This window comes from Lotus japonicus, chromosome 2 (assembly GCF_012489685.1).
Source record: "Lotus japonicus ecotype B-129 chromosome 2, LjGifu_v1.2".
Lineage (NCBI taxonomy): Eukaryota > Viridiplantae > Streptophyta > Magnoliopsida > Fabales > Fabaceae > Lotus > Lotus japonicus.
The window spans coordinates 73524794-73551507 of NC_080042.1; the positions used below are offsets into that span (position 1 = coordinate 73524794).

At 34.7% G+C, this 26714-nt stretch overlaps 6 protein-coding genes across 8 annotated transcripts; 3 read left to right on the forward strand and 3 right to left on the reverse strand.

Annotated features, from left to right (window-relative positions):
• Nucleotides 1-2426, reverse strand: LOC130735662 (UDP-glycosyltransferase 83A1). Its single transcript, XM_057587580.1, has 2 exons — nt 1946-2426; nt 1-1165 (listed from the first exon to the last, which is right to left on the reverse strand). Exons 1-2 carry the CDS (start codon nt 2424-2426, stop codon nt 282-284), a joined length of 1365 nt encoding a protein of 454 aa, XP_057443563.1. The 3' UTR covers nt 1-281.
• Nucleotides 2427-3178: 752 nt separating this feature from the next.
• On the forward strand, nt 3179-8379 carry LOC130739438 (ribosome biogenesis protein WDR12 homolog). 2 transcript variants are annotated; one of them, XM_057591726.1, is made up of 12 exons: nt 3180-3519; nt 4275-4381; nt 4958-4993; nt 5113-5198; nt 5706-5764; nt 5846-5956; nt 6066-6188; nt 6705-6848; nt 7492-7600; nt 7695-7831; nt 7921-7956; nt 8074-8379. In XM_057591726.1, the coding sequence occupies exons 1-12, from the start codon at nt 3259-3261 to the stop codon at nt 8164-8166; spliced, it is 1302 nt and encodes a 433-aa protein (XP_057447709.1). In that variant the 5' UTR covers nt 3180-3258; the 3' UTR covers nt 8167-8379. The 2 variants fall into 2 exon arrangements, with proteins under 2 accessions (XP_057447710.1, XP_057447709.1); XM_057591727.1 differs by lacking the exon at nt 5846-5956 and having other exon boundaries at nt 3179-3519.
• A 53-nt stretch (nt 8380-8432) lies between these two features.
• On the reverse strand, nt 8433-12373 carry LOC130739437 (UDP-glycosyltransferase 83A1-like). The gene is made up of 2 exons (XM_057591724.1): nt 11870-12373; nt 8433-9373 (listed from the first exon to the last, which is right to left on the reverse strand). The coding sequence occupies exons 1-2, from the start codon at nt 12369-12371 to the stop codon at nt 8484-8486; spliced, it is 1392 nt and encodes a 463-aa protein (XP_057447707.1). The 5' UTR covers nt 12372-12373; the 3' UTR covers nt 8433-8483.
• A 2831-nt stretch (nt 12374-15204) lies between these two features.
• On the forward strand, nt 15205-16287 carry LOC130739440 (uncharacterized). Its single transcript, XM_057591730.1, has 3 exons — nt 15205-15535; nt 15646-15751; nt 15928-16287. The coding sequence occupies exons 1-3, from the start codon at nt 15345-15347 to the stop codon at nt 16018-16020; spliced, it is 390 nt and encodes a 129-aa protein (XP_057447713.1). The 5' UTR covers nt 15205-15344; the 3' UTR covers nt 16021-16287.
• A 237-nt stretch (nt 16288-16524) lies between these two features.
• On the reverse strand, nt 16525-18164 carry LOC130739439 (protein CHLORORESPIRATORY REDUCTION 7, chloroplastic). Of its 2 annotated transcripts, none has more exons than XM_057591728.1 (3): nt 18009-18164; nt 17337-17464; nt 16525-16996 (listed from the first exon to the last, which is right to left on the reverse strand). In XM_057591728.1, the coding sequence occupies exons 1-3, from the start codon at nt 18061-18063 to the stop codon at nt 16724-16726; spliced, it is 456 nt and encodes a 151-aa protein (XP_057447711.1). In that variant the 5' UTR covers nt 18064-18164; the 3' UTR covers nt 16525-16723. The 2 variants fall into 2 exon arrangements, with proteins under 2 accessions (XP_057447711.1, XP_057447712.1); XM_057591729.1 differs by having other exon boundaries at nt 18020-18161.
• A 377-nt stretch (nt 18165-18541) lies between these two features.
• On the forward strand, nt 18542-21375 carry LOC130735663 (uncharacterized). Its single transcript, XM_057587581.1, has 3 exons — nt 18542-18834; nt 19362-20150; nt 20655-21375. Exons 2-3 carry the CDS (start codon nt 19375-19377, stop codon nt 20860-20862), a joined length of 984 nt encoding a protein of 327 aa, XP_057443564.1. The 5' UTR covers nt 18542-18834; nt 19362-19374; the 3' UTR covers nt 20863-21375.
• The last annotated feature ends 5339 nt before the right edge of the window (nt 21376-26714 follow it).

The following is a 26714-nucleotide window of genomic DNA, read 5'->3' on the forward strand; positions in this document are numbered from 1 at the left end:
TATTTCAAACTATGTGATTGCCATTTATGTTGGTGTAAGTGTTCTACATTTGTAGTTGTGTTTTATATATCTTCCAATTTATGGTCAAGGCCAAAGAACACCATAGTAAGACATGTTACAGCACTAGTGGCTTCTCATTCTCTACAAAGCCTTTCAATCTTGGATGTATAATCCTTCTTCCTCCATAGTTCATTCTCATTTCTAAAAGCTGAAGGTTCCTCACCCACATCATCTAGCAAAAAAAGTAGTAACAATCTAACAAATGGGTGTGAGTCGAAACTCTATGTTTTTATCCACCTGATGAAACTATTCAGATTATTGTTTGACAAACCACCTTGGCCAGTACTAATTTGAACCTTCACCATGAGATCTGCAGCCCTTGCTTTCAAGCCTTCATCATTCAAAAGCTTCTCTATTTTACTTCCGATTTCACACTGCGTGATTACACCACTTCCATCTCGTTCAAGCCCCAATCCTACCTTCCAAACATCACATATATAGTTCCTATTTAGAAATTGATCAGCAAAGTAAGGCCAACACAAGATAGGGATCCCATTGCTGACACTTTCCAATGTGGAGTTCCAACCACAGTGGCTTATGAAGCAAGCAACAGAAGAATGGCTCAGAATTCTTTGTTGTGGTGCCCAATTCACCATTCTACCTTGTTTACACATTCTTTCCTCAAATCCTTCTGGATATGCATTTTTGGTCCCTTCTATGATGTCTGGTTGCACAACCCACAAGAAAGGTCTATTGGACAGTTCAAGGCCTAAACACAGTTCTTGGAACTGTGTAGGATCGAAAGTTGTGAAGCTTCCAAATGCAACATAAATTACTGAATTTGGTGGCTGTTGATCTAGCCATTTCAAACAACTCAGTTCTTGTGGCCAGAAGTTTCCTGCTGAGTGTTTAAATTGATTCCTTGATAAAACTGGCCCAATGGGTGTGATTTCTGGAGCCAGAGAAAATGCAGCAGGCTCAAGTTCATGAGTGGAATTGCAAAGAAGCCATTCAATTTTCTGTGTAGATTTTATGTTTTTAACCATGAGCTGAAAAATATGCTTCTGAGCTATCTTGTTCCCCAGGGAAACCCAGACAAGGTTTTCTGTACTTATGCTTGGCATTGTGGGTGATAGCTGAATGACCTGTTTTTTCAGTGGAGTTCCTAGGTAATTTAAACTTTAGATGTCAAAGGCATAATAATTAAATCAACATCATCTATCTTAATGGTATATCTATTTCAAGAGTCATGAAATTTGGTTTGATTTTAATTCAATGAACAACATTAAACATTTTAGTATGACATATTTAGTGCATGCCTTTGGAAGCATTGAACTTATAATCACACTAGGAAGTATAGATATACTTGTGTGTCTAAGATTATTGACTCAGGAAGGAATTGGAAAATATTATGGACGTTCCCTCTTCCTTTGCCATATAGAATGATGTGTTGAAATGTGTCATGCCAGGTTATACAATTTTTAGATTTACTACTTGTTTTCCCAAGAAGTCCATTTTCATATAACATGTTAGAGTGTGTTTGGTTTCCTAACAGGAAACCCCAGAATCAATTCTGGTAGAATAAAATCAATTTTTGATGAAAATATTGATGATTAGGAGTCATTTTTGGAGAATTAATTTTAGATCCAAATTCAATTCTGGTAGAAGCTAGATATAGTAGTTTTTGTGTTGAACATAATTAATCGTGAGATTTGACAACTGAATTTCACAACATTACCCAATAAAAATCACTTATTCATAAATGTATCAAAACATTAATCACTTCATTTTCAAAACACGCACTTAGCTGTATCACTTTTATGCATTCAAAAATGAATATTCAGTGCCCCAGGCTCAGCTTAAGTGATTGGGAATCCAAGTTTGTATTCCAATGTGAAAAAAAAACAAAAAATGAATAAATGAATCTTCTATTGTATGAACTCACCATCTTTGTCAATGATCCCATTATCAATCAATTTGGGGATGCTCAATCCCAACACCAATTGTGCTGCTGATGCAGGACAAAATGCTGCTCTTTGAATTCCTTTCCTCTCTACTATCTCAAGGGCCCATCCAAGGCTCTGATCAGCAAGGACACATGTAATCTTTTCACTCTCTGATCCATTAATGCATTCAATAAGCTCCTCAACTTTCTCTGGCATAACCTTCAAGACTCCTTCAGATGATTTCCCTGGTTTTTTCCTCTCCTCAGATGATTCTAATCCATCAGATACCCATACTAGACTAATTTGAGATAACAAATCATTTCCACTTGGAAGTGAACTCACTATCCTCTCATGATTATCCTTGGTGTTTACAAAAGTTATTCTGATACCTTGTTTGGCTAAGTAAAGAGAAAGCTCCATTAGAGGAATCACATGCCCTTGTACTGGGTAAGGTACAACCATAACATGTGGCCTTGCCATCCCAGCTATCCCTAGCTATGCACATTAACAAAATAGCTCTTGCTATATATTGTCAAACTGAAGTTTATCTCAAGATTCTTGGGGGGAATGAGTGATTGATCCTATTGTTGTTTACTTGTCTTCATGTGTTATGACTCATGACATATTTTAGTAGCGTACAATGAAGACAGGATCTGGTGTCTTTGCAAAACATCGTACCATCAAATAATAATAAAAAAAGAGAAAAGAATCAATTTTCCTTTTGAATGTTAATGATTTGGTGAATTCATGCATAAAAAATATTTTATCGGTGTTGTAATCTATTTGTCTTTAGATTCAGGGATAGATGATTGTCACTCTTATATTTTCTTCCACCATTACTTTTTTGCATTATTTTTTCATTTTTATCTCATGTATGAAAATAAATTGCATTAGTCTAATTAATATACAAATCTTTAATAACAATGGATAGAACGCTCGTTTAAATAAACCACTCAATCAGCTAGTGAGAGATGCGGGCGTTGCAATGTTGTGAAACCCTAGCTTAGATTTTTCGAAAAAATCTGCTAGTTTTTTAACATATACTAAGGGGAAAAATTTTGAATCTCAAATCATCACAATTGAGTAACACATGCTTCTCAAAAAGAAAGGTAGCCCATAGTTAAATAAAAAAAATTCATATATTTAAGAAAATTACAATATTCAAAATTTACATATACATCTCAAAACGGCGTCGTATTGCTAGACCCTAAAAAGAGGAGCCTAAACCCCATTGCAAGTTAAAAGCAGTTGAGCTAAACCCCTAACTCCTTCCTCCAGCTGCCGCGTCTCCGTCTCTAGAAGAAGAAGAGTGATGGCCGAAGACGGTGGTGAAGTTAGCACCAGGAGGATCCAAGTGCGCTTGGTGACGAAGTTGGATGAACCCTACAAAGTTCCGACCGCCGCCATCGCTATCCCCGCCGACCTCACCAGACTCGGCCTCTCCTCCATTGTCAACGCCCTTCTCCGAAACAAAGACGCTGATCATAATCCTGAACCCTTTGATTTCTTGATTGATGGCGAGTTTGTTCGTATGTCGCTTGAGCAGTTTCTTCTCGCTAAAGGAATTTCCACGGTATGTGATGAAATTTTAACTTGGAAGTTGGAACTGGATCTGTTTGAAAAGTAGGCCTAGTAGGACTAGCTTTTTTTATCTATTGGAATTTGGATTACAATGATTTTATTTTGATTCTGTATGTTCTTTTATTGAAGCTTTCATTTGTGGTGTAAGCATGTATGTTTCAATAAAAAAAAATAAATGCTGGTTTTTGTTATGGACTTACGGGGATGGTGTCGAATGTGATGCTGTGGTTTTTACATTTAGGTAGTCTTGATGGAAGTTGTGACTGATATAGTTTTTGCCAGAATGAGGTGGTTCGAGTTAAGTCAATGTGGCAATTGCAATAGTTGGTTACAATTGCACTGTAGTCGTGAGTCGTGACCGACTCAGTTGGATTCAGATAAATTGCAAATTGACTTTTTTTTTGGAAGATAATTGGTTCCTAGTTCCTATGGCTATATTCAGCATTTCAATTTTTTTTCCGACAAAAACATAGAAAGCTGATAACCATTAGCGTCCTGTGCTTATCTGAATTCAAAGTGAATCTCAAATTGAACAAAACCTTGGGTTTCAATCTGGAATTTAAGGATTTTGTAACCTTATGCGACTTACAAGGAAAATGTTGAAATTTCAGGGATTGAAATTGGGTATATGAAACAATAATTTATCCATTTGTTTAATTTTTGTTGTAACAATGGAAACAAACAGTTTTTACTTTTTGTTCTGATGCCATTGTCGCATTGCTAACTACTGCTGATGATCTATTTTAGGAAAGGACATTGGAAATTGAGTACACAAGGGTTGTAGCCCCACGAAAGGAGGAAGACCCTTCTCTACATGATGACTGGGTCAGTGCTGTTGATGGTTCTTCTTCTCGGTAAGCTTGTAATGTGTAATATTTTTTATGGAAATTTTCCAAGACTTTTTATGATTCATCCTTTCCATAATGGTTCGATTTTAAGTTTTCTATTGACTCCAATCTTTAATAATTTCGGCAACTGGAAAAATTTAAGAAGAAACTCCTTTTGCTTAGCCATTGCTTGTGAAATCTTTTTATGAGCTAGAAAAGGTTGAATTTAAGTCCTTGTGGTTGGTTTTTGTTTGGTTTCCCTTAATCTTTTGGTCATATTTGGTGATGATGGCAAGAGAGTTGGTGTTGTGATCGCGTAGGGTCTGAGTGCATCATCAATGGTTTAGTGTTCATTGTATGCGGTTAATTTGTAGTGTGCTGAATGGCAGTAGCCAGAGGACACCCTGCTCGTGAATTGGCTTAACTTTTGGTCTTTGGATAAGTGCTTGATTTTCTATGACCTATTTGTATAATCCTTGTCATTGTGCTATTTTCACTGGCTAAATTACTAGAATTTTGGTTATTTTTAGCAAGTTAATTGTTGTTTGAAGTGAATGTCCTTCAATAAGAATATAAAGTTTGACAGTTTCACTATTTCTGCAGGTTTTTTTTGACTGGGTGTTATGATGGTTTGGGAAGGTAATAGACTTGCTCACCCACTTTTGCTCCTCTAGAATTGTTGGCATATTTTATGTTCATTTGATTACTTTCTCCATTCACTGAGTTTCCACCTTGATATGAAAAAATATATATTTTAGGGTATGGAAAGGTGCTGGATTATGTTCCCATATATTGGAAGGACATAGCGACGCTGTCTCTTCTGTTTGTATCGTTAATCCAGAAGGTATAAGAAAGCAAAGGATTTTCTCTTACATGCTGCCAAATTTGATTAGTTTTCCGATTGCCACTAGTCAAATTTGAAATTTTAGTAGATGCTTAATTTTTTTCTGTTGAGATAGTATAACTGAGCTTATGCCTTATGGCTGATTTATCTTGTCCATGAAGTGCAATGTCATTCTACTAAATTATTACCTATTTACTTATTCTCCTCTTTCCATTCCTGTCTAAGATGGTGGTGATTATGTTTTTTATGATATTAGTCAGTGTTCCACTGTTTTAATGTGCTTAAAAGACTTTATTTCTTCAACTGCTCGAGATAGATATATACCGTGTTCACCAGTCACTATGCTTTTATGCACACAGTCATTTATGCTTGTATCATGCTTTTAGGGGAAAGCTTTAGCTTGGTGCACATCTTGCACGTTTAGGTCTAATTTATATGCATAGTGTTCCATAATATTGACTCTTAAAACTATACTTGAGTTGTTATCTTGCTTTGTACTGTAATCAGGTGAGCAAACTGTTACTATAGCTACTGCTTCGAAAGACCGGACACTAAGGCTATGGAAGGTAACTACCAGAAGCTGCTGAACTAAATTCCTTATATTGAGCTTATGCTTACTATTTCATATTTTCTCTTTTGTGTAAAAGCTCAATACCAATGAGGCTGTCAACACTCCTACAAGGGTTAGGGCTTTCAAAATCTTGCGTGGTCACAAATCTTCTGTACAGAGTGTTGCCGTGCAGACTTCTGGAGAAATGGTTCCTATTTGCTTTTCTTGTTTAAGTTTCTTCACATTCCCTGTCCTTGGTTCATGTATAGTGTAACTGTGGTCTGTAACATCAGTCTTCTGTTGTCTGATATGCTTAGGTTTGTTCCGGTTCTTGGGATTGCACCATCAACGTTTGGAAAACTAGTGACATTAATGCAGAAGATGACCTAGTTTCTAAGAAGAGAAAAGTTGAAGGTCAAGTGAAGGACTCTCAATTAGAGGTTTGTACAGGTTCCTTGCACTATATTGTTTTACTTGTGTTGTTAAAATTGGGATTTAAGGTGTCACATATTTTTCACCTGAAGATTATTTATTTGGAAGCCTTATTTAACTTGTAAGGATTGATTAAAAATCATATTTGACTCTTTCTTCTCTGAAGTGTTTTAATTGGTAAGTGCAATAGTAAAAAGTTAAGGATGGTTCTATTTGTATTTCCCACTTTGTTTTCTGTGCTCTTGTCCTCTACTTTTGTTCAAGAACTTTATGCATAGAAGAAAATTCCTGATATGTTGTCTCAAAATTCCTGCTTAGACTGATGCTAGAGGCTAGAGGCCAGGAAATTTTGATGTTTTAAAGCTATTTTTTGAAGGAATATAATGATCTAGTCATGAGACAAGTTCAAAACTTCGTTTAATGTTATTTTGGTACTGTTTTAACCCATTTGATGTATAATTCAGTAGCTTTTGACAACAACTTAACCAAGTTTTCGCAATAACACTCTGTTTTACATACTATAGGGAGAAGCTTACACAACCCTCGTGGGCCATACACAGTGTGTATCTTCTGTGGTTTGGCCGCAACGAGAGTCAATCTACTCTGCCTCATGGGATCATTCTATTAGGAAATGGGATGTTGAGACGGGCAAAAACTTGTCAGATATAGTAAGTTGATAAATTGCTGCTCTTGCTCTCTCCTTTGTTAAAATTGTATACTTTTGAAGTTCAATTTCTTTTGGTTTACAAGTTATGCTATATTGCTATGTGACATGTTACCCTTGGGTGCTCTGCCATTGATTTAAAATTTAAATGGGTGTTAACAGGCAGCGAAGTTGCAACTTGATTAGGGCATGCTGATCATTTTTGTGTTGTTCTTGTACTTAAGATTAAAGATTCTGTTTGCTTTGTTAATCTCTAGTTCTGGCATCTTTGAATTGTGTGGTTCTCTGCCTAAGATTCTGTCTAATATTTTTTTGTATGCTAGTTCTTCAATTTTCCCTCAAATGGTTACTGATTATGATGTTTTTATGTGATAATCATTGCTAATGCTGAGTTTAGGTTTTGTTAAATCTACTTTAATGTTCTTGTCTAAAAAATTATTTTAAGTGCTTACCTGGAGGAAGTGGAACCTTGTTCATGGCAATAATGGTTATCTATTTAGTGTTTTCCAACATTTACTGTTTGAATCTTTTTTCCATACCAATGTATCATGGAAAATGATATCATATGCGATCAAAAGTAGTCAAGTACCACTATATCAAAAGTTGAAGCTTTCAAATTTTAAGGCTACATTGCTCTCCATGTACAGTTCAGTGGGAAAGTTCTCAACTGCCTTGATGTTGGTGGGGAAGGTTCTGCTCTGATAGCTGCTGGTGGTTCTGACCCTGTTATTAGGGTTTGGGATCCTCGTAAGCCAGGTCTGTTAAATAAAGCAAATAATTATTTCCTCTCACTTCCAATGAGAATCACATGCATGCTAGTATCTTATAGTACAATTTCTCTTTTCTTTAGGCACTTCTGGTCCAGTTTTCCAGTTTGCTTCTCATACTTCTTGGGTATCATCTTGCAAGTGGCATGATAATTCTTGGTTTCATTTACTTTCTGCATCTTATGATGGGAAAGTTATGTTATGGGATCTGAGAACTGCGGTAATACTTCTGTCAAGCAATTTTTAATTTTGGTGATTATACGTCATCTTTGGGTTTTTACCTACTAATTTTCTCCATTGTTGTTGCAGTGGCCTCTCTCAGTCATTGAATCACACAGCGACAAGGTAAATTTTGTTTCCATGTTTTAGCAGCAAAGAAATAATACCTCTCGAACATCTTTATTTTACACGCTTGAGAAGGGTCAAAATTGCCGTTAATAACATTTCTTTCATTTAACTCAGGTACTATGTGCTGACTGGTGGAAAGGTGACAGTGTTATCAGTGGTGGAGCAGACTCAAAACTTTGCATTTCTTCTGAAATTCCCGTACAGTGACGGAAACTTCAATCATACTACGTTTATTTTTTGAGGGGGATGGGTTAGGGGCAAATATTTTTATGTAATGGGAACGGATTAAGTTTAAGCCAATTTTGTCCAAGGCACAAATGACAAGTGTTGTATCAGTTATTGTGAACAAAATCTGTAGCCGATGGCTATTGGGGTAAACCCTTAATATTATGCAAAGCTTGAATTCATTCTATATGCCAATGGCTATTGGTGTGAACCCTTAATACATCTGCTTCAGTTTTATTGACCTTGCTCTTATTTATTCATTACAAAAGTAGATATATATATGCACTGAAGGCCAATCCTCATTCTTTATGTTCCAGCCACTTAACAAACCTTCTGAGGTTCTCTAAAGATCGACCTCCTTCAGCTATGTCCTTCATTAACCTCCCCTTCAGCTCCAGAGACCTTGATCTCAATGTCTCATCACTAAGCAGTTGCTCCACTTTCTTTTTTATCTCCCAGCGTGACACTACACCATTTTCATCCGAGTCCATTCCTATACCAACCTTCAACTCATCACAAATAAATGTTTTGTCATAAAGTTGGTCAGCAAAATATGGCCAGCACAAGAAGGGAACCCCATTAGACAAACCTTCCATGGTAGAATTCCAACCACAATGGCTAACAAAACAAGCTATGGAAGGGTGATTAAGCACTTTTTGCTGAGGTGCCCATTCAACAATCTTGCCTTTGCTCCCCAAAAATTCACTTGGGTATGCCATGTTATTATCTTGGCGCACAACCCAAAGAAAAGGTCTATTGGTTAGGTCAATTCCATGAGCTAGTTCTTTGAATTGGTTTTGTTCAAAAAGTGTGAAACTACCAAAAGCAAGATACACTACAGATTGATGAGGTTGCTGATCAAGCCAACTCATGCAGGATAGATCTTCTTTCCAGAATTGTCCCATTGATCTTGATGTTGTTGCATTTGTGTTGTCATGACTTGTACTCAATAATGGGCCAACTGGTTGGAGCTTTGGAATGAATGATAATGCCCCTGGTTCAAGTTCATATGCAGTGTTGCAAAGCCACCACTCTGTCTGGTGTAATTTTTTTGTGCAGTGGTTTATGTAATTAAATAGTATTTTTAAAATATTTTTTGAGTCATAGAAATTCGACCAAAACAAGGCTCCTTTGTCCATCACAGGCATTCTTGGTGATATTTGAAATGTTTCTTTAGTGGTTGATAGTCCTGAGTGAGCAATAAAAATCAAAATAAAATAAGTGGTAATAAAAGACACAGAATTTAGTAGTTGTTTAAAAAATAAAATAAAAAGTGGTGTTGAGAAATGGAAATTAAAGTTAATTATATTATCATAGCAATATAATTAGCTATAAACCCAAGCCAGGGAAGAGTGAATTGTCTCAACAACCCCATTTACGTTGTTCCTAAATGATGTTTCATTCTCTGTCTTATAAATAGAATTGTGTCACGTCAATTAAAAAACACGGGTGTAAACTTATAAATATTATGTCAATGTATTTTTTAAGGGGTTGTCTAAATTACTCATGTGAGTAACTTTACCCAAGTCTAATATAATGGACGAATGATTTTCAAGATACTTGAACTTTAAATTTTATAAAAAAATATATATTTATTATTTATAAATAATCATATTTGGCCAATAAACTTAAGTAAAGTTACTCACATGAGTAGTTTAGACAACCATATTTCATTGGTTGAAACATAAAATGAGACATTATTTAGAAACATAAAATCTTGATCCCAATTACATCTTCAAAATGGAGTTTAATATGTTGTTCACCTTCACCATTCACCAAATTAGTGAAAATTTGGATTAGTGAAAAATTATCTAATTATTGAGAATTTTAAGAAAAAATAAGATAAAGAATAGAAGAAATCCCACATCAAGTAAAAATGAGAGTGTTGAACAGTATATGAGTGAAAGGACTAATGCATCCATTGTTGAAAGATTTTGAGTGAAAATGTGATATTCTTCACTTATTTCATTACTACCGTGAGGTATACGCTCACACTAGACTTATTTATTCTTCTTCTTTACAAAGCTTCAAATGAATGATAGAAATTCTCCCAATTAGAATTTTTTTAACAGTTTCTCATAGCTAGTTATTATAAAACACTAATTTACTTGAGTCTAGAGACTCTGATCACATTAAGAATACGTCTCTCATAACAAACCTTTAAACATAAATACCACTAGACAATCAAATCTTTAACTAGATGCTTAAAGATTTCAATTATATTATTTTTTTTACGGTCAATTTCAATTATATTATACTTGTACGTACCTTGTTGGTCGATATTGAATGTTAATTCAATATCTCGTTAATTCAATATTTCTGAGGTAAAAAAATAATATCTTTGTGACCAGAGACATCACTACCGTATCTTATACCAGATTAATCACGTCGGACCCCTTTCCCCGTGGAGACCGGTGGCCAAAATACAAAAAAAAAATATATATATGTTTTGTATGCCGTCACTAAATATTTTCAATAACTGCATATGTCCCACGGAAATGTAATAGGCAGACATCAGTAATATTATTCATCTATTATCTAAACACATTTTTTCAAGCAAACTACTTATTCCATCTCTTCTTAATAATCAAAGTTACAAATTTTAATCTAGAGTATCCAAGTCAATCAAAGTTATATTTGTAAGCTGAGTTTTGTACGAGAGAGAAAGGAAATGTGGATGCTTAAGAGATGGTTTTTAAATCAGAAATGTTATGTGTATACATGGTTTTTGGCAAATCAATCGACACACTAGTTAGTAGCGGTTTTTAATTTTTTGTTCGTGTTAGTGGCGGTATTTATACCGCCATTAAGTGATATGTTGATTGCATGTCTACCATGTAGACATATAATATCACTCTTTTAAATAAGGAAGGAAGATTTGAGGTATTTTTGAAAGTGCTCTAAAATCCTACATCTAGTTGTTCTTATGATTTCTTCCAAATTGGAGAACTTGTGAGATTTTAAACTTTCAAACTAGGTGATAACTTACCCTCCCTTCCCTCTTTTTCTTCTCAAAGTCTTCTCCCTTAAAAACTCTAAAACAAAACCTAAATCAATTTGTATGCTTCCTCAATCAGTGGAAAATTCATTGTGAACATCTGATAGAAGGTTAATTGGGCTAGTTCCAACAAACTCATTTAGACCCAAAATCATACTGAAGGGGTCTTATTAATTAATTGATAGAAGTTTCACTTTTATTTGAATTTATTTCTATTACCTTTTATTTTAGTCTTATTGTTCTAGTTAATATTTCCAGCCTGATATTGGCTCATGTTATAGAAGTTAGGATTTTACTATATATTGTATTGTTGTTGATGAATAGAGATAATTAGAAAATTGGTTGTTGCCTCATTTTACTTTATTTTCTTAATTTTTCTTTATTTGCTATTCTAAGGTTTTGTTTGGTAGAGTTTTTCTCTACCAACATCCACATAATAAAAACATACCACTGATCTCTCTCCTACAAACTCTGTTGTGTAGGAGGGGATCAACCACAAACATCCAGAGTGAGAAAGGCGCGAATGTGATGTCTCATGTGAAGACGCGAAAAGAAAGAAAGAAAAAAATATGTGAAGTGCCTAACTATATAAGTATCTAAGTAGTGAAACAATAGAACTTTTACAGAGTAAACAGAGCAAAACAAATTAATCAAGTTATGTGAAACGTAATTGATGTTAATTCATACCATCAGAGTCAATGATCCCATCATGAGTGAGCTTGGGAATATTGCACATCAAAGCAAACAAAGCTGCAGATGCAGGCCAAAAAAGAGCTCCATTGATCCCCAACTTCCTCCCAACATCCAACACCCATCCCACGAGCACATCAGCAACTATGCAGGTGATTCTATATTCACCATTCAAATGAATGTCCTCTATGAGCTTCTCCAGGCTAGCAGGCATGGTACTCAGAAGGGCAGGATATAGCTTCTCAAAATCTATTTTGTCATCCTCAGGTCCCAACCCATCTGGGATGGAGACCAGCTTTATGAGTTCTTCTCCATCTCCACCTTGCTGTTGTTGGTCCCCTTGCATGGAACTCACCACTCTCTTGTGGTTGAAGTCAGTGTTCAAGAAAATGACCTTGCAATTGCAACCATTCTCAACCATCTTTTTTGAGAAGATCATCAAGGCGTTGACATGCCCTTGAGCTGGATATGGCACAACTAGCACACTTGGAATGCTCATCTTTTTTCTTGTTTGTGTTTTCTATTCAGAGGCCTCCCCTGCTCTTTATATTTGCCTACTCCTACGGAAGTAGTTCACACATTACGTATGTACATGTGGCCTGGAACATCTATAGTTACATCAACGGAAACTGTAAGTACGATTATTAAAAGAGACATTGATTTCATCTTTTTAAAAAGTTAAAATATAACTCATTATTGGCGCCAAACAGTAGATAGTTGAATTCTTTGAATATATAGTTGATGTTTCTTTTTCTTATGTATTTTAGTATTTATACATTCTTTCCCTGAGTTGAAGTATCTCTAATACTTTTATATATTCAATTTAACTTACCTAAAAGAAAAAAACAGTTGAGCTTTTAATTTCTGAGCAAGATGCATAGAAAATGATTTCCTGATAAAAGTTAACTCACTTAATGTGATCTTAAAATATAGGGAGAATTAATCTCATAATTGTCGACTGTGAGATATCTTGGTACGTACAACCAAAAGGAAAAAAACTCATCATTAGCGCAACTTCATTTTGCTACCCTACTGTCCCTACATGGTATATTGTTGGGTTAATTGTATTTTTGGTCTCGTGGTATTGCAATAACTTAAGAGCAGAATTGTGAAAATAATTTAATAGGAAAAAAAAAGGTATCCAGAAACAAACTCCAATATAAATACTTAATAAATGAATGTTACCTAAGTGTCACAAATGGAATGTGGGGCTATGAAAACAGTTTATATGTTGGCTCGTGACTCGTCTATAGTTATTTTTGAGATGGCAAGTGAAGGGGTTGTACATAAGAAGATTCAATATCTCAGTTCTATATAATAGAATGCCAGTTGTCCATCAATTCTTCTTTCTTTGTCTAGGAAAAGAATTACAGGGCCACCTCCACCTTGGCTTTGTACTCCTCATTATATTGTCAAATTTCACAAAAGACTCATTAACCAGTAGGTCTAATAGATAACTTCCATTCCAATTAATATACTTTTAGCTTGTTGAAAAGTCTATATCCAACCTAACTAATCAAATAGAAAGGCAAAAATGGAACTTGAAAGGGGATGGTGATGCAATGGCATTTTCAAATTCAAGAAATTCTGTCCTCACACAATCGCACCTAGTCTCTTTAGAACTTCATGACATTCAAGTTTAACAGAAACTAAGAAGCAACCTTATCTTGATACAGAACCAGGGCCGGTCCAATACTAAATGAGGCTTAAAGCAAAGTTTAAAGTGAGGTCTTTTTACCTTAAAAAATATTTCTTCATTAAATTTTTTACCTAAAAATAATTTTTTATTTAAAATTTATTTTTCGAGCTTTATGAGATGCAAAATTATGTATTGAATTATCATATTCAATTTGATTTAACATGTCTTTTTCAATTGATAATAAAGTTAATCCATTTAATCTTTGTTGAGACATCGTTGATCCAAGATAAATTTTTATTAATTTTAATTTTGGGGTCTTTTTAACTTAGTAAAAAAAAATTGGAGGTCTTTTTTACTTAATAAATTTTTTTTTCTTTTTTAAGGCTTAAGCCCTTACTTGAGTGATTTTACCCTTGGACCAGCCCTATACAGAGCATTAATATCTAGAACAAGTGTTACCCAATATAGATTGGTTGTTAGTGTTAGAGTGCCAGTTAGCTTGTAACTAATCATAATTAGCTTGTTACTAATCATAGTTGGGTTAGCAATTGAGCTGTCAATTTGGGTTACAATTTGTGGGTCAGTCCAACTCGACTTATACCCAGATTATGCTGGTTAAATTTCAGCTTGGAGAAACTTGAATCAGTGCAACCTGACTCATTAGAAAAAAAAAAATCATATTTTTATAACATTTGGATGTGGATTTGTTAAACTATGTTAGATTTGAAATTTCAACTTAATTTTTTTTTTTGACGGGGAACTTGAATTTAGATCAGCACAAAGTGAATGGTACAATATTTTTAATATTTTTATGATATTGGGTTAGTGGATTTGGCAAATGCACAAGTGTTATTATAAGTCTCTTAGATTGTTAATTCAAATCTACTATTGATAATAATTATAAACATATTACATGACATGTGACAATTATAAGCCTCCTACTTAACTGTTAATATCAATTTTTGTAAGTATTTTGATAATTATTTTTTTATAACATTCTCAGTTATAAGCGTATGCAAAATAATGGTGAATTTAATTTGATCCCTCTAAAAAAATTTCATAGTTTTTTAATCTCAATATTAATGAAATAAGTGAAATTAGTCCTCAAATTGATTTTTTTAACAGGTTTATACCGCCACTCAAATAAAAAAATTAATAAACCTTGGCGGTTGAAAATCGCTATTAATATACAAAAGACCGTCACAAAAAAATACGACAAAAACTAACTTCACCTATTTCAATAATGTTGATGACTACAAGCCATGAATTATGTTTCAAGAGACCAAATTCAATTCAACCTTATTTTACTAGGACTAAAAACATATTTAACCCAAAAGGTGCACTACTTTGGTGAATTAGGATCTTCTCTAGCAACAAGTCTCCGCATCTCTCGACAACAGTTTTTTAACCCTTAAATTCATTTAACAACTCTAATTTAACGATAAACATCAGCTCTTATTCATAAGCTAATTTAAAATTTTTATAAATAAATCTATTTACATAAACTGTTTGAAATATTTGCTTAAGCCCTTATCCTATAAAACAATTTCAAAAATAAACTCCTCTAAACGTTTTTTTTGGTCAAATCTAAAATTATATTTTAAGTATGAACATAATTGTTTGGGATTTTCTTCTAGTGGGCCATTTGCTCATGTCATGGACAGCACATAAGAATACCAATTCTAGCAATTGGACCGTTGGGAAACCCTTATGCTCAAACGGTCACCTTATCTTCCCCCATTTCATATACACCTTGACCTTCACCTCCATTGAGCTTGCAATTCCCCAATTCAACACAGACAAACCCTAATTCCACAACAATCTCATCTCACCATGGAAGACACCACGCTCAAAACACCTCCAAAAATCCCAATTGAAGCTCAATCAACCGAGCCTGAATGCAAAACCCCAACTCCAATTCCACAACCACCCCAGAATGATGATCCTAATTCCACTGATGAACTCCGCAAATCTCTCATCCCAGATCCTCTTAGAGTCCCCAAAGCATTCAAATTCCCAGAAAGGTATCAAATTTTCAGAGAAATGTGTAAATTACTTCATTTTAGGGTTTAGGGTTTAGGTCAGTGATGTCAACATGTGTTGTTGGTCTGATTGTTGTTCTTCAATTTCTTAGGTATACAAGTCCAACTGATTCGATCATGTCGCCGGTAACCAAAGGTCTTCTAGCTAGAGGCAAAAAGGGTGTGGCAAAATTACCACCTGGTAAATATCATCCAAAGGTACCAATCAATAGTATTAGCAGCTTGTTCTGCTTAGAAGAACCTATGATTTTTGTTTGTTGTGAATTCACCATTGCTTGCTTGGTTGCATTTGCTGTTCCTGCTTATGATATTGCCCTGTGATTTTTATTGTGGTGTAATGGTGCTGATTCATGTCAATTTGTTAACTGCTGCAGATTCCAGACATGAGCTTGCAGGAAGTGGGTCCTTTTCAGAACAACAAGGTTCCAATTCCAATGTTGATTGATGAGAGGATCAACTCAATTTGAGGAATTTGATGAACCTTTGCTCATGATGAGTCATGTGATAACAAAGGTTCAAAGGAATCTTTAAAGATGATGTAATATTACAGAGAGAGAGGGAGAGAGAGAGAGAGAGGTTTAGGTCTCAAAGAACTGTCTGTTCTGTAATTGTATGTCTTAGAAATATGTGTTGCAGGTCTTGTTCTCGTGTTAAAAAGTTTTGTACTTTCAGATTCTATTGAACCTGGGAGAAACTAATAATATAAAGATTCCAATAGGGTCATTTTCATTTTATTACCATTCTTTTGTAGATATTCATGTTTCCTTAACCTTTTCTGATTACTGAACAACTTTCCTAGGTAAATTATAGGGTACAAATTACAAACTTAACATTGGATAAGCAACGAAGATTACCAACTAATAGAAATACAGATTCATAAGAGTCACAAGGTGTTTGAAGAAAGTCCTGCAGGCAAACAAACCCCAAGTGTGTTTTTTGGGTACAACTTGAGTGTAACGCAAACAACAGACTTTTATATCCGGAAGGAGTGTTTCATTCACTTTTTGCACTGCAGATATCCAAACATAACCTAAATTATCTTATTTAAATGTGCTGGTCCAATACACAAGAGAATGGAATACTGCATTAGCACTAAATGGTTTTCTCAACTAAACATAATGAGAATGAGTTGGCAAGGCACAAATGAAATGGGTGTGATGGAGTGATTATTCACTCTAAACGGACCTCATACCATTGGACTGAGCCAACATCTCCATCAATTTCAAGTTCACAAACGGACCTCACTAGGAAAGAAACAGCTTCATCAATGGTCTCATATCTTGCAAGATCAGGAGGAAGAGCCTTTCCAGGCCAATTTGTCAGCCGCTCTTTCAATGTGGCCTTCAACTCTTCCTCAGAAACAAACTTCTCATCCTCCCCTGGTTCTAGTAGTACATAAGTTTCAGTTCTCTCATTTGCCCTTCTCCGCCTCAATGCAAAAAGCTGATAAGAAGTGCATGTACTTGGATGTCAGCCTTAGAACAAAAGCAGAAAATGTGTAGTAGGATGTTATGCAGTTCAACATACGTCAACAAGGCCACTATAAGGAAGCATTCAAATTCAACCCATATAACATTTCTTAGGAGCTTTGGTATGATATTTTCTATTTTCACTACAATCACCCTTTTTAAATTTGACAGCTCTGGATCCCTGACTTCAATGAATTCAGAATTCCCTAACCACCGGGAATTCGGGTTCCATTCCATATATTTCTGCAATCAAGGCTGGTGTAGCTAAAAGACTCTTATCAATACAAGAATATGTTATTTTAGAATACTCATACCTTTGTATTACTTTTGCTAACACCTGCAATTTGAGGCAGTCTCTGACGGATTAAAGAACTGAAACATTTAACTAGGCCTGGTGAGGTTACATGCATTACAGGACTCTGAATAGGGTAACTTTCTGCATCTGCAAATAATCAGAAGAAAGTCAGTTCAATAGCAGACCTTGCCTTTTCTACACAGGGCAACTGTGTTCGAGTATAATTAGAGATTCATGAGCCATGAAATTTTACACTTGGATCTGTTCAAAACTGTGCTGCATATACTATGTTTATGGATGAATCATATAAAAACTGCAACTCTTTTGCACAATCATTGGGGACAAGTGTGAAACATTCAGTTGCAAACATCTCAACTTGACTGGCACCAAATAAACTGGGGATAAGATAATAGAACTGCATTTTTCTTTCCTTCATGTCAAGGAGAAAAACACTATAGCAAGTTGCCCATCTGATTATTTATTTTATGCAGATTAATTCATCAACTAACAATTCAACCACATTAATAGCTACTAGGTTGTGAAATAAAACTCAGTGCATGTTTGGAAACTCTTCAACAATTGATTTTGCAACCATCAATTTTGTGGTAAAGCTTATGTGTGTAGCTTCGGAGTTTCAGAATTGATTTTGATGAAGAGAAATTGAAGGCGAAACGATAAGGGCATAGCTTACAAGGGAAGTACCGAGCTCCAACATTGAAGGCCTGAGCCTGCAAAACTCCAACCATAGTAACTATATTGTCCTAAACTTCTTTCATATTTCTGGAGTTTGTGACAAAAAACAGACCCCAACTTATCATCATATCATATATCCCTTGTCAATAACAATCACAAACTTTGGAGATAACTTCTTTTATTCCAGTTCCCTAACTACCCTCCATTGCTGTCATATTTTCAATATTACCCTTCTTCCAACATCCCCAATTTTTCGTTTTGGCCAACAGTTTCTATTTTTGGCTTTTTGGTTAAGATTTTTCAAGGCTTAAAAACAGGCTTACGTGTCTGTGTGCCAAAAAAAGCACGTTTGGTTCCTCATCAGCTAAATTAACTTTCTTTTTTATTAAAAAAGCTACAATAGATCATGTTTTATGTGATTGATTATATGTAAGATTTTTTTTAATATAACTTCAATAACGGCTACCAGAGTTAGTTCAGTGTCATATGTTATAATTAATCACACTCTGTTACATAAACAGAGTAATTTCCGAGATCCTCTCATGGCCTTCCTTTGTCAACCTTTTCTGTGTTCTCCATTGACAAAAGTCCCTATACCCCAAAACCCAGGTTTCATGTCCTTCATTTTCCTTAATCCCCCATTTCACCTTCTCCCTCTTTTCCTCAAATTTTCATCTCAATTTCTTTCTTATTTCACATTTCCTGATTTGAGGTACAAAACAGGTTTATCTCATAATAACCTTCATCTTGCACCAAATTGTTTGATTGAAGGATCGTTATACATTGAAGCTGCAGGGTTTCCATCATTAATTCTGAAAATCTGAGTAAGTTTTATAAATGTTCCTTGATATTTTATCTGGTGATTGTTCAATAAGAAAAGGTTATTTGTTTAGCTTTATTTGTTCCCCCATTATGATCATAAGTTGTATGCTAAAATGATGCAGATAATTTCTTCTTGTATAAGGATTGGTGCAATATGTTGTTGCTTTTATGTACATGGCCTATGTTTTTTTTTTCTTTTTTTTTTAAACCACCCGGTGTTGGGTCATTCTTCGGATAACGACTATTTCGAATTTGGGATTTATTCACATTTAAGTTTGTTCATCCCTCACCGGGTGTATTGTGTGGCGATCGTACCCCTATACACTCAGCCTGTGTTGCCAACTGAGTGCCCCCTTGTGAGTGCCCATGTTAAGATAATAATAAAATAGCTTTGAGTGCCAAAAAATAATGTATGTCAGAACTTGTTCATTCTTTCTAGTATCAAAATTGTATATGGTACATTGCTGGAATCTATTGTCTCTAGTGTCACAATTGTGGCCTAAAAGTGCTGCTTTTCTTGCTTTTGCAGAGCTATAAAATTGATGGCTTTCTTGAATTATGAGAACAAGATATCAGGAAGTGGTAAGAAAATGAAAGTGCATTTTGATCTTCCTGAGGAGGATGATTCCATGGATCATCAGAAGCATTCAAGCACTTCAATTTCATCTGAATCTTCACTGGATTCAGATGATATAGACAAGGATGAACCTAATACTGGTTATGGCTCTCCTGTGCGGAGCTTCGAAGGTGGGTCATCTACACCTCCTCCAGCTCCTCCACCTGGGTATGATCCAAATAGAATCCCAGCTTCTGTGTTTTCTGCTAGACCTGCAAGTCCTATGGAATGGAGTGTAGCCTCAAATGAATCACTATTTAGCATACACATAGGAAACAGCAGTTTCTCAAGGGATCATGCTTTTGCTATGAATAATAAATCTGGGGAATTAATGCCCTGGGCTAATGATTTACCTAGCATGCCAACAACATTGGCACCAGTTCAAGAAGTGAGTAAGGAGAAAATTGAGGAGATGCACTCTTTGTCATCATCAGATTCAGATATACCAGATGACACTGCAGATTTAGCTCTGGAGGATGATCATGCATCAAATATTGAAACTGCAGAGTTAGTTGTTGAGGATGACACTAGAAAAGAAGAAACAGTTGCAAAACTGGAGACAACAACAACATTGGACAAAACTCCAGATGAGGATCATAGTAAAGAAGCAGTGGTCCCTAAGGAGGAACATAAGAGTTTTCCCAGCGTCTCCTACCGCTCAGTCGAAAGCGATATGAGCAACAGTTCATTTCAATTTCCTATGTGAGCTCCATCTTATCTTGCTTACACGAATGTTTTATCATTGTGCTTTAAATTATCTAAGGAGAGTGGATATTAATGCAAGCCAACAAGAATGTGAATGTGTTTTTTCTGAAATACAAAGCTCAAAAGCTATGCTGAAATATAATTGAAATCAATTAGATATGCAGATTAGTCCTTGAAACCCCTAAAATGTTTGCTAGTATCAGATACAATCCAGTATTGATGACCAATGCACTAATGTCATATTTTATGAAATGTGCTTTGTTTTTCAATAGCTTGTACTGTTTATATTGACAATGTCTAACAACACTATTATAGAAATTTACCATCAGTAATCTAAGTGGTATAAACTTTACCAAATTATATGCTCAACAAGTCTATCAATTTGTAACTTCATGTTATGCTTATAGCTGTTCAATGTTTAGTTTCAGACTGTGTTATCATGAATTTTCTAAAAAAGGGTAGAATTATATATCATTGTTCTTTTTTGTTGATTTATTTCAGATTGACTAATGATGGAGTAAGAATTAGTTCAGAAACAGTAGATTCAGAAAAGCAAGAAAGAAATGAAAAACAGCAGCACCAGCAGCCGCAGCATCCACCGCCGCAGAATCACGTGCCGCCTCCTAATCCTAAAACTGAAAAAGCACCAAGATATTATTGTTGTAGAAGTTGGTGGTGTTGTTTCCGTTGTAGTTCACCCTGTTATTGAGAAAGGTCTTCAAACACAAGGTTGGAACGGCACTAACTTGACAACTCTAGCTGCCCCTCTGCTTAGAGGCCCCCCTGATCAAATAACTGGACACACAATGGTTCTTCTGCAGTTTCATGAATCTTCTCTAAAATGCAAGAGGAAAAGACAGCTTCAGCTGGGAACCCTGAGCGGCTTTGGTATAAATTGTTGAGAAGTGAATGATCTTATTGTTCAAGTGATGGAGAGTCAGGTGATAGAAAGGTTTACTCATACTACTCACATATTTATACATATAGAAAATGATTGCAGACGTATTCATACATTTAGAGTGAGAAGGAAAGAGAAGAGAAATAATGAATCATATATCACGAATGTAAAAAGAAGAGAATGAGATAGAGTAAAATAAAGTGTCTCTTAAGTATATATCTACTATGTTTGTATGTATAAGTATCACTATTGTATACATATGTATCATGTGTTATAGATAGTTTTGCATTGCATTTGCAATGCATGAATAATTTGAAAAATTAATAGCTGAGATTTAAATAACATCATTAGTAAGGGTGAGAATATGTTGGGTCAAGGTAGGTTTTGTGTAAAATTGTGTATCTTTAAAAGTTTTAAGGTCAGTCTCCTATATTATTTGTCTTAGGTTTTTTTAAGGACCTGGTCTGATTTTTTGAAAAACATAATCTAATCCGGTGACATATTTAAATGTCTGTTTCATAATAAAAATTTTACATTTCTGAAACTTATATATAAACAAACTATTAAACTTATAGATTAACACATGTTAAACGATTCATTAGCTTATTATACATGTGTGTATGTCTACAACCTTAATTAATAATCGTGATGTCTTATTTTACTCTCTAAAATGATCCAACCACTTCAAAAAAGACAAATCATCCCAGCTATATTTTCTCAATTTGGATCCTCTCTTGCAAGAGTGTTTACGCGCCCCCCTCTCTTGTATAATTTCAACTGTTGATTTTTGTAAATCAGTGACTAAGATTAATCTCAATTTAGAAAAATATCAAAAGTGCTTTCAACCAACGGAAGTTCATAGCCTCTTTCACATTTATGGCTTGGAAATGTGTGATCTCGAATTCAATGCCAAAAATAGACCACCAAACTGAAAACCAAACACGATAGAGGTTGGAGAGGCACCACTACAGTATGTGAATTCCCCCAAATGATCCCAATGCATGAATAGGACGACAATTTAGGATATTAAATCATAGATATTTATTCACATTTTTTATTTTCAATATCATTTTCACCTTTTTTTTAGAGAAAAAGGATGATGCATAGACAATGTAAGGTTTTTTTACATCATCAACCAATCAGATTGTAAGGATGTGTCACGTCAATTAATGAAATGAAATAAAAAAATATAGATTTACCCACATTATTGAAATCTAATTTGTTAAATGTGAATTTTTTTTACACCATCCGTGTATAAAAATTAAACTCTTCTTTTATGTGTGTTTACAAATACAAGTGAATCCACGTTTAATAAAAATTTACGTCAAATTAAAGTAATAAATATTTACACGTCTAATACGGGTGGACTTGGAACTTATCTCTTTTTCTTCAATCTTATTTTTTTTTTATCTCGTATGATAGTTCAAGTGATAGAAGCTGGGGACATATGAGTTGGACAGAGAGATGTCCAGGAATCAAGAACTTATTATAAATAGAAGTAGCCCATTTTTCTTTCTGATGTATAAAAAAAAGTGTTAACAAGAACTTATTATAACTAGAAGTATCCCATTTTTCATCCATAAAATATTATTCAATTTAATATTAGGTAATTGTTAAACGCATCCCCAGCACCCCCTTTTTTCCACGCACTTGTAAGTGTGTGAACTAACGCACTTATAAGTGTGTAGTTCACGTGGGGGTGCATTTAGTTGTGAGAGGGCGCGTTTAACCATTACCTTAATATTATAGTTTTATTAAAGTTGAAAGCTGAAGTGTCGGAATGCAAAACGTGGGTAGATGAAGTGAGGAGCAGTCACCTGCAAGGCAAACCTTCTATCCTTTTTTCACTGGGGCACTACCCTTTGGTCGACCCAACTGGGCATGCCCTCCAACATGTTTATGTTCCTTCCAATGTCTTTGGTTTTGTTTGCTTGTGACGGGTTTCTTACGGTTACATTTAGATATATTTATTTTTACTTATTTAATTTTCAAGAAAATTTAATCTACCATATTTCTATTGCATAAAATAGGGATGTTTTTTAATTTAAAAAATAGGGATATTTCAATGTTCAACAGTAAACTTAAGGCTTAAATGGTCAAATGAACCTTGTAATTGTAAAGGAAATTAATTCCAGAACCTGAAAAAATTTCACATCAAATTAAGTCCTTAAATTATTTTTTAATTCAATTATGAACAAAGTGTGTTTCCATTTGATGTGTCTTAATTTTGACTTGGTCAACTTTTCCACGTGACTTTTTTAAATTTTTTTCAAATTTCAGTAATGCCACATGTTATGATTAATTGAAAATTAATATCAATCCATAATTAAATCATCTTAGCCCCCAATTAAGTGCTGTGTTGGAATTAATTAGGGTAAAAAATTTCAAAACAAAGAAATCCAAAACGGAAACCATAAAATTTTTTTTGAAAGAGAAACCATGAATCTATTATGAACCAACAGAAACATAAATCTACAACATAAACCCAGAACACCAACCCCAATCCCCAACAACATCAAACCCAACCCCCTCATTCCCCTAATTACTCCCACTCTCTCCAACCCAAACCCATCAGCAGCAACCTCTAACCCAAAGGGAAATCAGCAAAGGAAGAGGGTGAAGAAGGAGTTGCTATGGTCGTGGATCTCTTCCCCTTCCCTTTCCTCTTATTAAGTTTGTGAATTAAAAAGGAAAAGATGAAAATTCCAACAAGTCAACACTCATTGCATCTTAACAGCACCAGCTACAAAATTGATGAAAATTCACAAATATAAATACCCAACAAATAATTCCAGCCTAAATTCAAAATCGAAAAAAATGTCAAATGGCATCGTTAAACACAAATACGACAAATTTCTGTTGAAACTACAACCAGATCAAACTCCACCATACCCAAATTCACCACCACTTCCATTCTTGTTGACTTCTCTCATGGTGGAAAAAATGATTCAATTTTGACTCCAAAACACCACTACCATGAGCGTCATCGACCTTTTAACCAGAGTTGACACCATTTGCAACAAGTATGAGACATACGACGTCGAACACCACCGGGAATCCAACCTCTCCGGCGACGATGCATTTGCTAGACCCTACGCCACCGTCGACGCCGACATCGAGGCATGGACATGATATTGGGTGGTGGTGCTGCGTGGATCCTGGGTGGTAGTGGTGCGTGGATCTGGGGTTGACGGCGAGGCTCGATGGTGGAAGGTAAGGGTGGTGCAGCTCTGGTTGGGTAAGAGGTGGATGAAGAAGATAATGGGTTGAGATACACAGAGATAATGGGTCCGGGGTTAAGTTGCAGAAACAACCATGGCTGGTAAGGTTGGTGCAGTTTGGCTAGGTAAAGACATAGATGAAGAAGGTAGTGATGGGTGAGGATTCTCATAAGTGGAGAAAAACTTGAGAAAATAATGTGGATGAATCTCAACATTTCATTTCTTTTAAAACAGATCAAAGGCGAAAACTAAAAGAAGCTTAAATAATATATTTTATGTGTGATGTATTTCTATACCCAATCCTCATACTATAAGATTAACACACCAAATTCCATTTCATTTTCGTGTAGTATGATACATGTTTGTAAATAGTGTTAAGGTTTTCCAAAATTTATAAAATTAACATAGCCAATTTACTCTTTTCTTTTCTTGATACCTCTATTTTTTCTGGAACCAACAAATATTTAGTGGTCATTTCAAAATTATGACTACCATTAGTTGGAACAAACTTTATCTTTCTATTACATAGTTACTTTGCTCTCTTCCTTTTTTTTTTTTTTCAGTTCGTTGCCCAATCTCCACACCAAAAAGAGAAGAACTAAAAATAACCCATGGAATCACCACCAATCAACAATGAGAAGCTACAAGCAACAATCATTTAATGTCATTGACAAAGCACTTAAAACCCAAACCCAAACACACAATTAGAAGAAGATAGGTGATGTGAGATCCTCTTCAGCATCCATGGACACAGTGGGTGATGTGCGGTGCTTGATAAAGAAGAACAGGTGAAGGAAGGGTTGAAGGAAATAGAAGAAATAAAACCACACAGGGAAGGGATTAGATAGAGAACCTTATCTAACCCACACAATAAAATGATTAGGTACATCACACATAAAATACACTATTTAAACTTCTTTTAATTTCAGCCTTTGATCTGTTTTAAAAGAAATAAAGGATTGAGATCCACCCACATTATTTCCTCAAGTTTTCTCCCACTTGAGAGAATCCCCACCCATGATGAAGATGAAAAATTAGAAGGTTGGAATTGATTAATTAGGTGGTGTGTTTTGGGTTTAATTTCTAGGGTTCAAATTGGGGTTAAGATGATCAATTAGGGCTGAGATGATTAATTAGAGATTAATATTGATTAAGTTTTTGGAGGGATTGTTTTATGGAGGGTTTTTTTTTTTTTTTGATTTGTAAAGCTCTTTTTAGGTGGAGGGTTTTTTTGGGTTTGTTTTGTAAAGCACTTTTAGGACTGTGATACTCTTTTTTCTTCACTAGGCTTTTATCCCAAATGGGTTTTTCCTAGTAAGGTTTTAATGAGGCTCAATCCTTAAGGTTTGCTTTCTCTATGGGGTGTTTGTGGTTTGGTTTCATGTACTTTTAATCATTCAATAAATTATCATTTTGCTGTCAAAAAAAAATTGATTAAGTTTTTATTAATATCTCACCAGCAACAGAGAGATTTTATTAAGTTTTTTTTTCTGTTTAAATAAATGAGTTGGAATTAAAAAATGAATTATCATAATTTTTCTAATTAAAAATAAATTAAAAAAACCACGTGAAATTGTTAATTAGGACAGAATTGAAGGCTGACAACATTTGATCTTAATTGAATTAAAAAAAAAATTATAGAGACCCAATTTAATGTAAATTTTTTTTAGATCCTGTAACTAATTCTCTTTGTAATTTCAGGAGTGATTTGACCCTTTAAGCCTAACTTAATTAAGCTTTTTGCGGTTTAAAAAAAAAAAAAAACTAAGCTTTTTGCAATATCTGTTCCTGATGTGATTGCTAATTTCTCTTGATCTAACAATGAGTTGACGCCTATAGGCTAGGTCTTCTGGCATTTGCTAGATTATATCCGTACATAATCCACTTCGTTGAAAAAAGAAAATTGTGAAAAGCTCGTAGGCACTAGGCAGGCACAATAGGGGGAAAAAACTTTAAGAGGAGGTCAAATGAAGTAGTACTGGATGGCAAAATATTTTTATTGAGGAGACACACAATTACATATTTTTATTATTTGAGTAACCATCCCCAATCAGCTATATTGTGATGTGAACACCGGTTGACATAGTTTTTTTTTTTTATGTAGATATATTTGAATGAATATGAAATTTTTTAAACCATCTAGTATTATTTTGGCTATCTATACTGGCACACCGATTGATAAAGTGATTCAATAATTCATTCATTAATTAATGGGACGAAATAAAAGATTAATCTCACAACTATCTATAATGAAATACCTCAATTAATTTTGGTAGAACAATTTTTTGCACTCTCAAATGATGTGCATAAATGGATAATCTTCAATAATAAAAGATTGAAAGAGAATATGATTTTTTATAAGAGAAAAGGGAAATAAGACCCACTTAGGCGGTGCTGCAAGGTATGGGGGGAAGCAAAATTAGAGCCGAAATTCAGGATTTG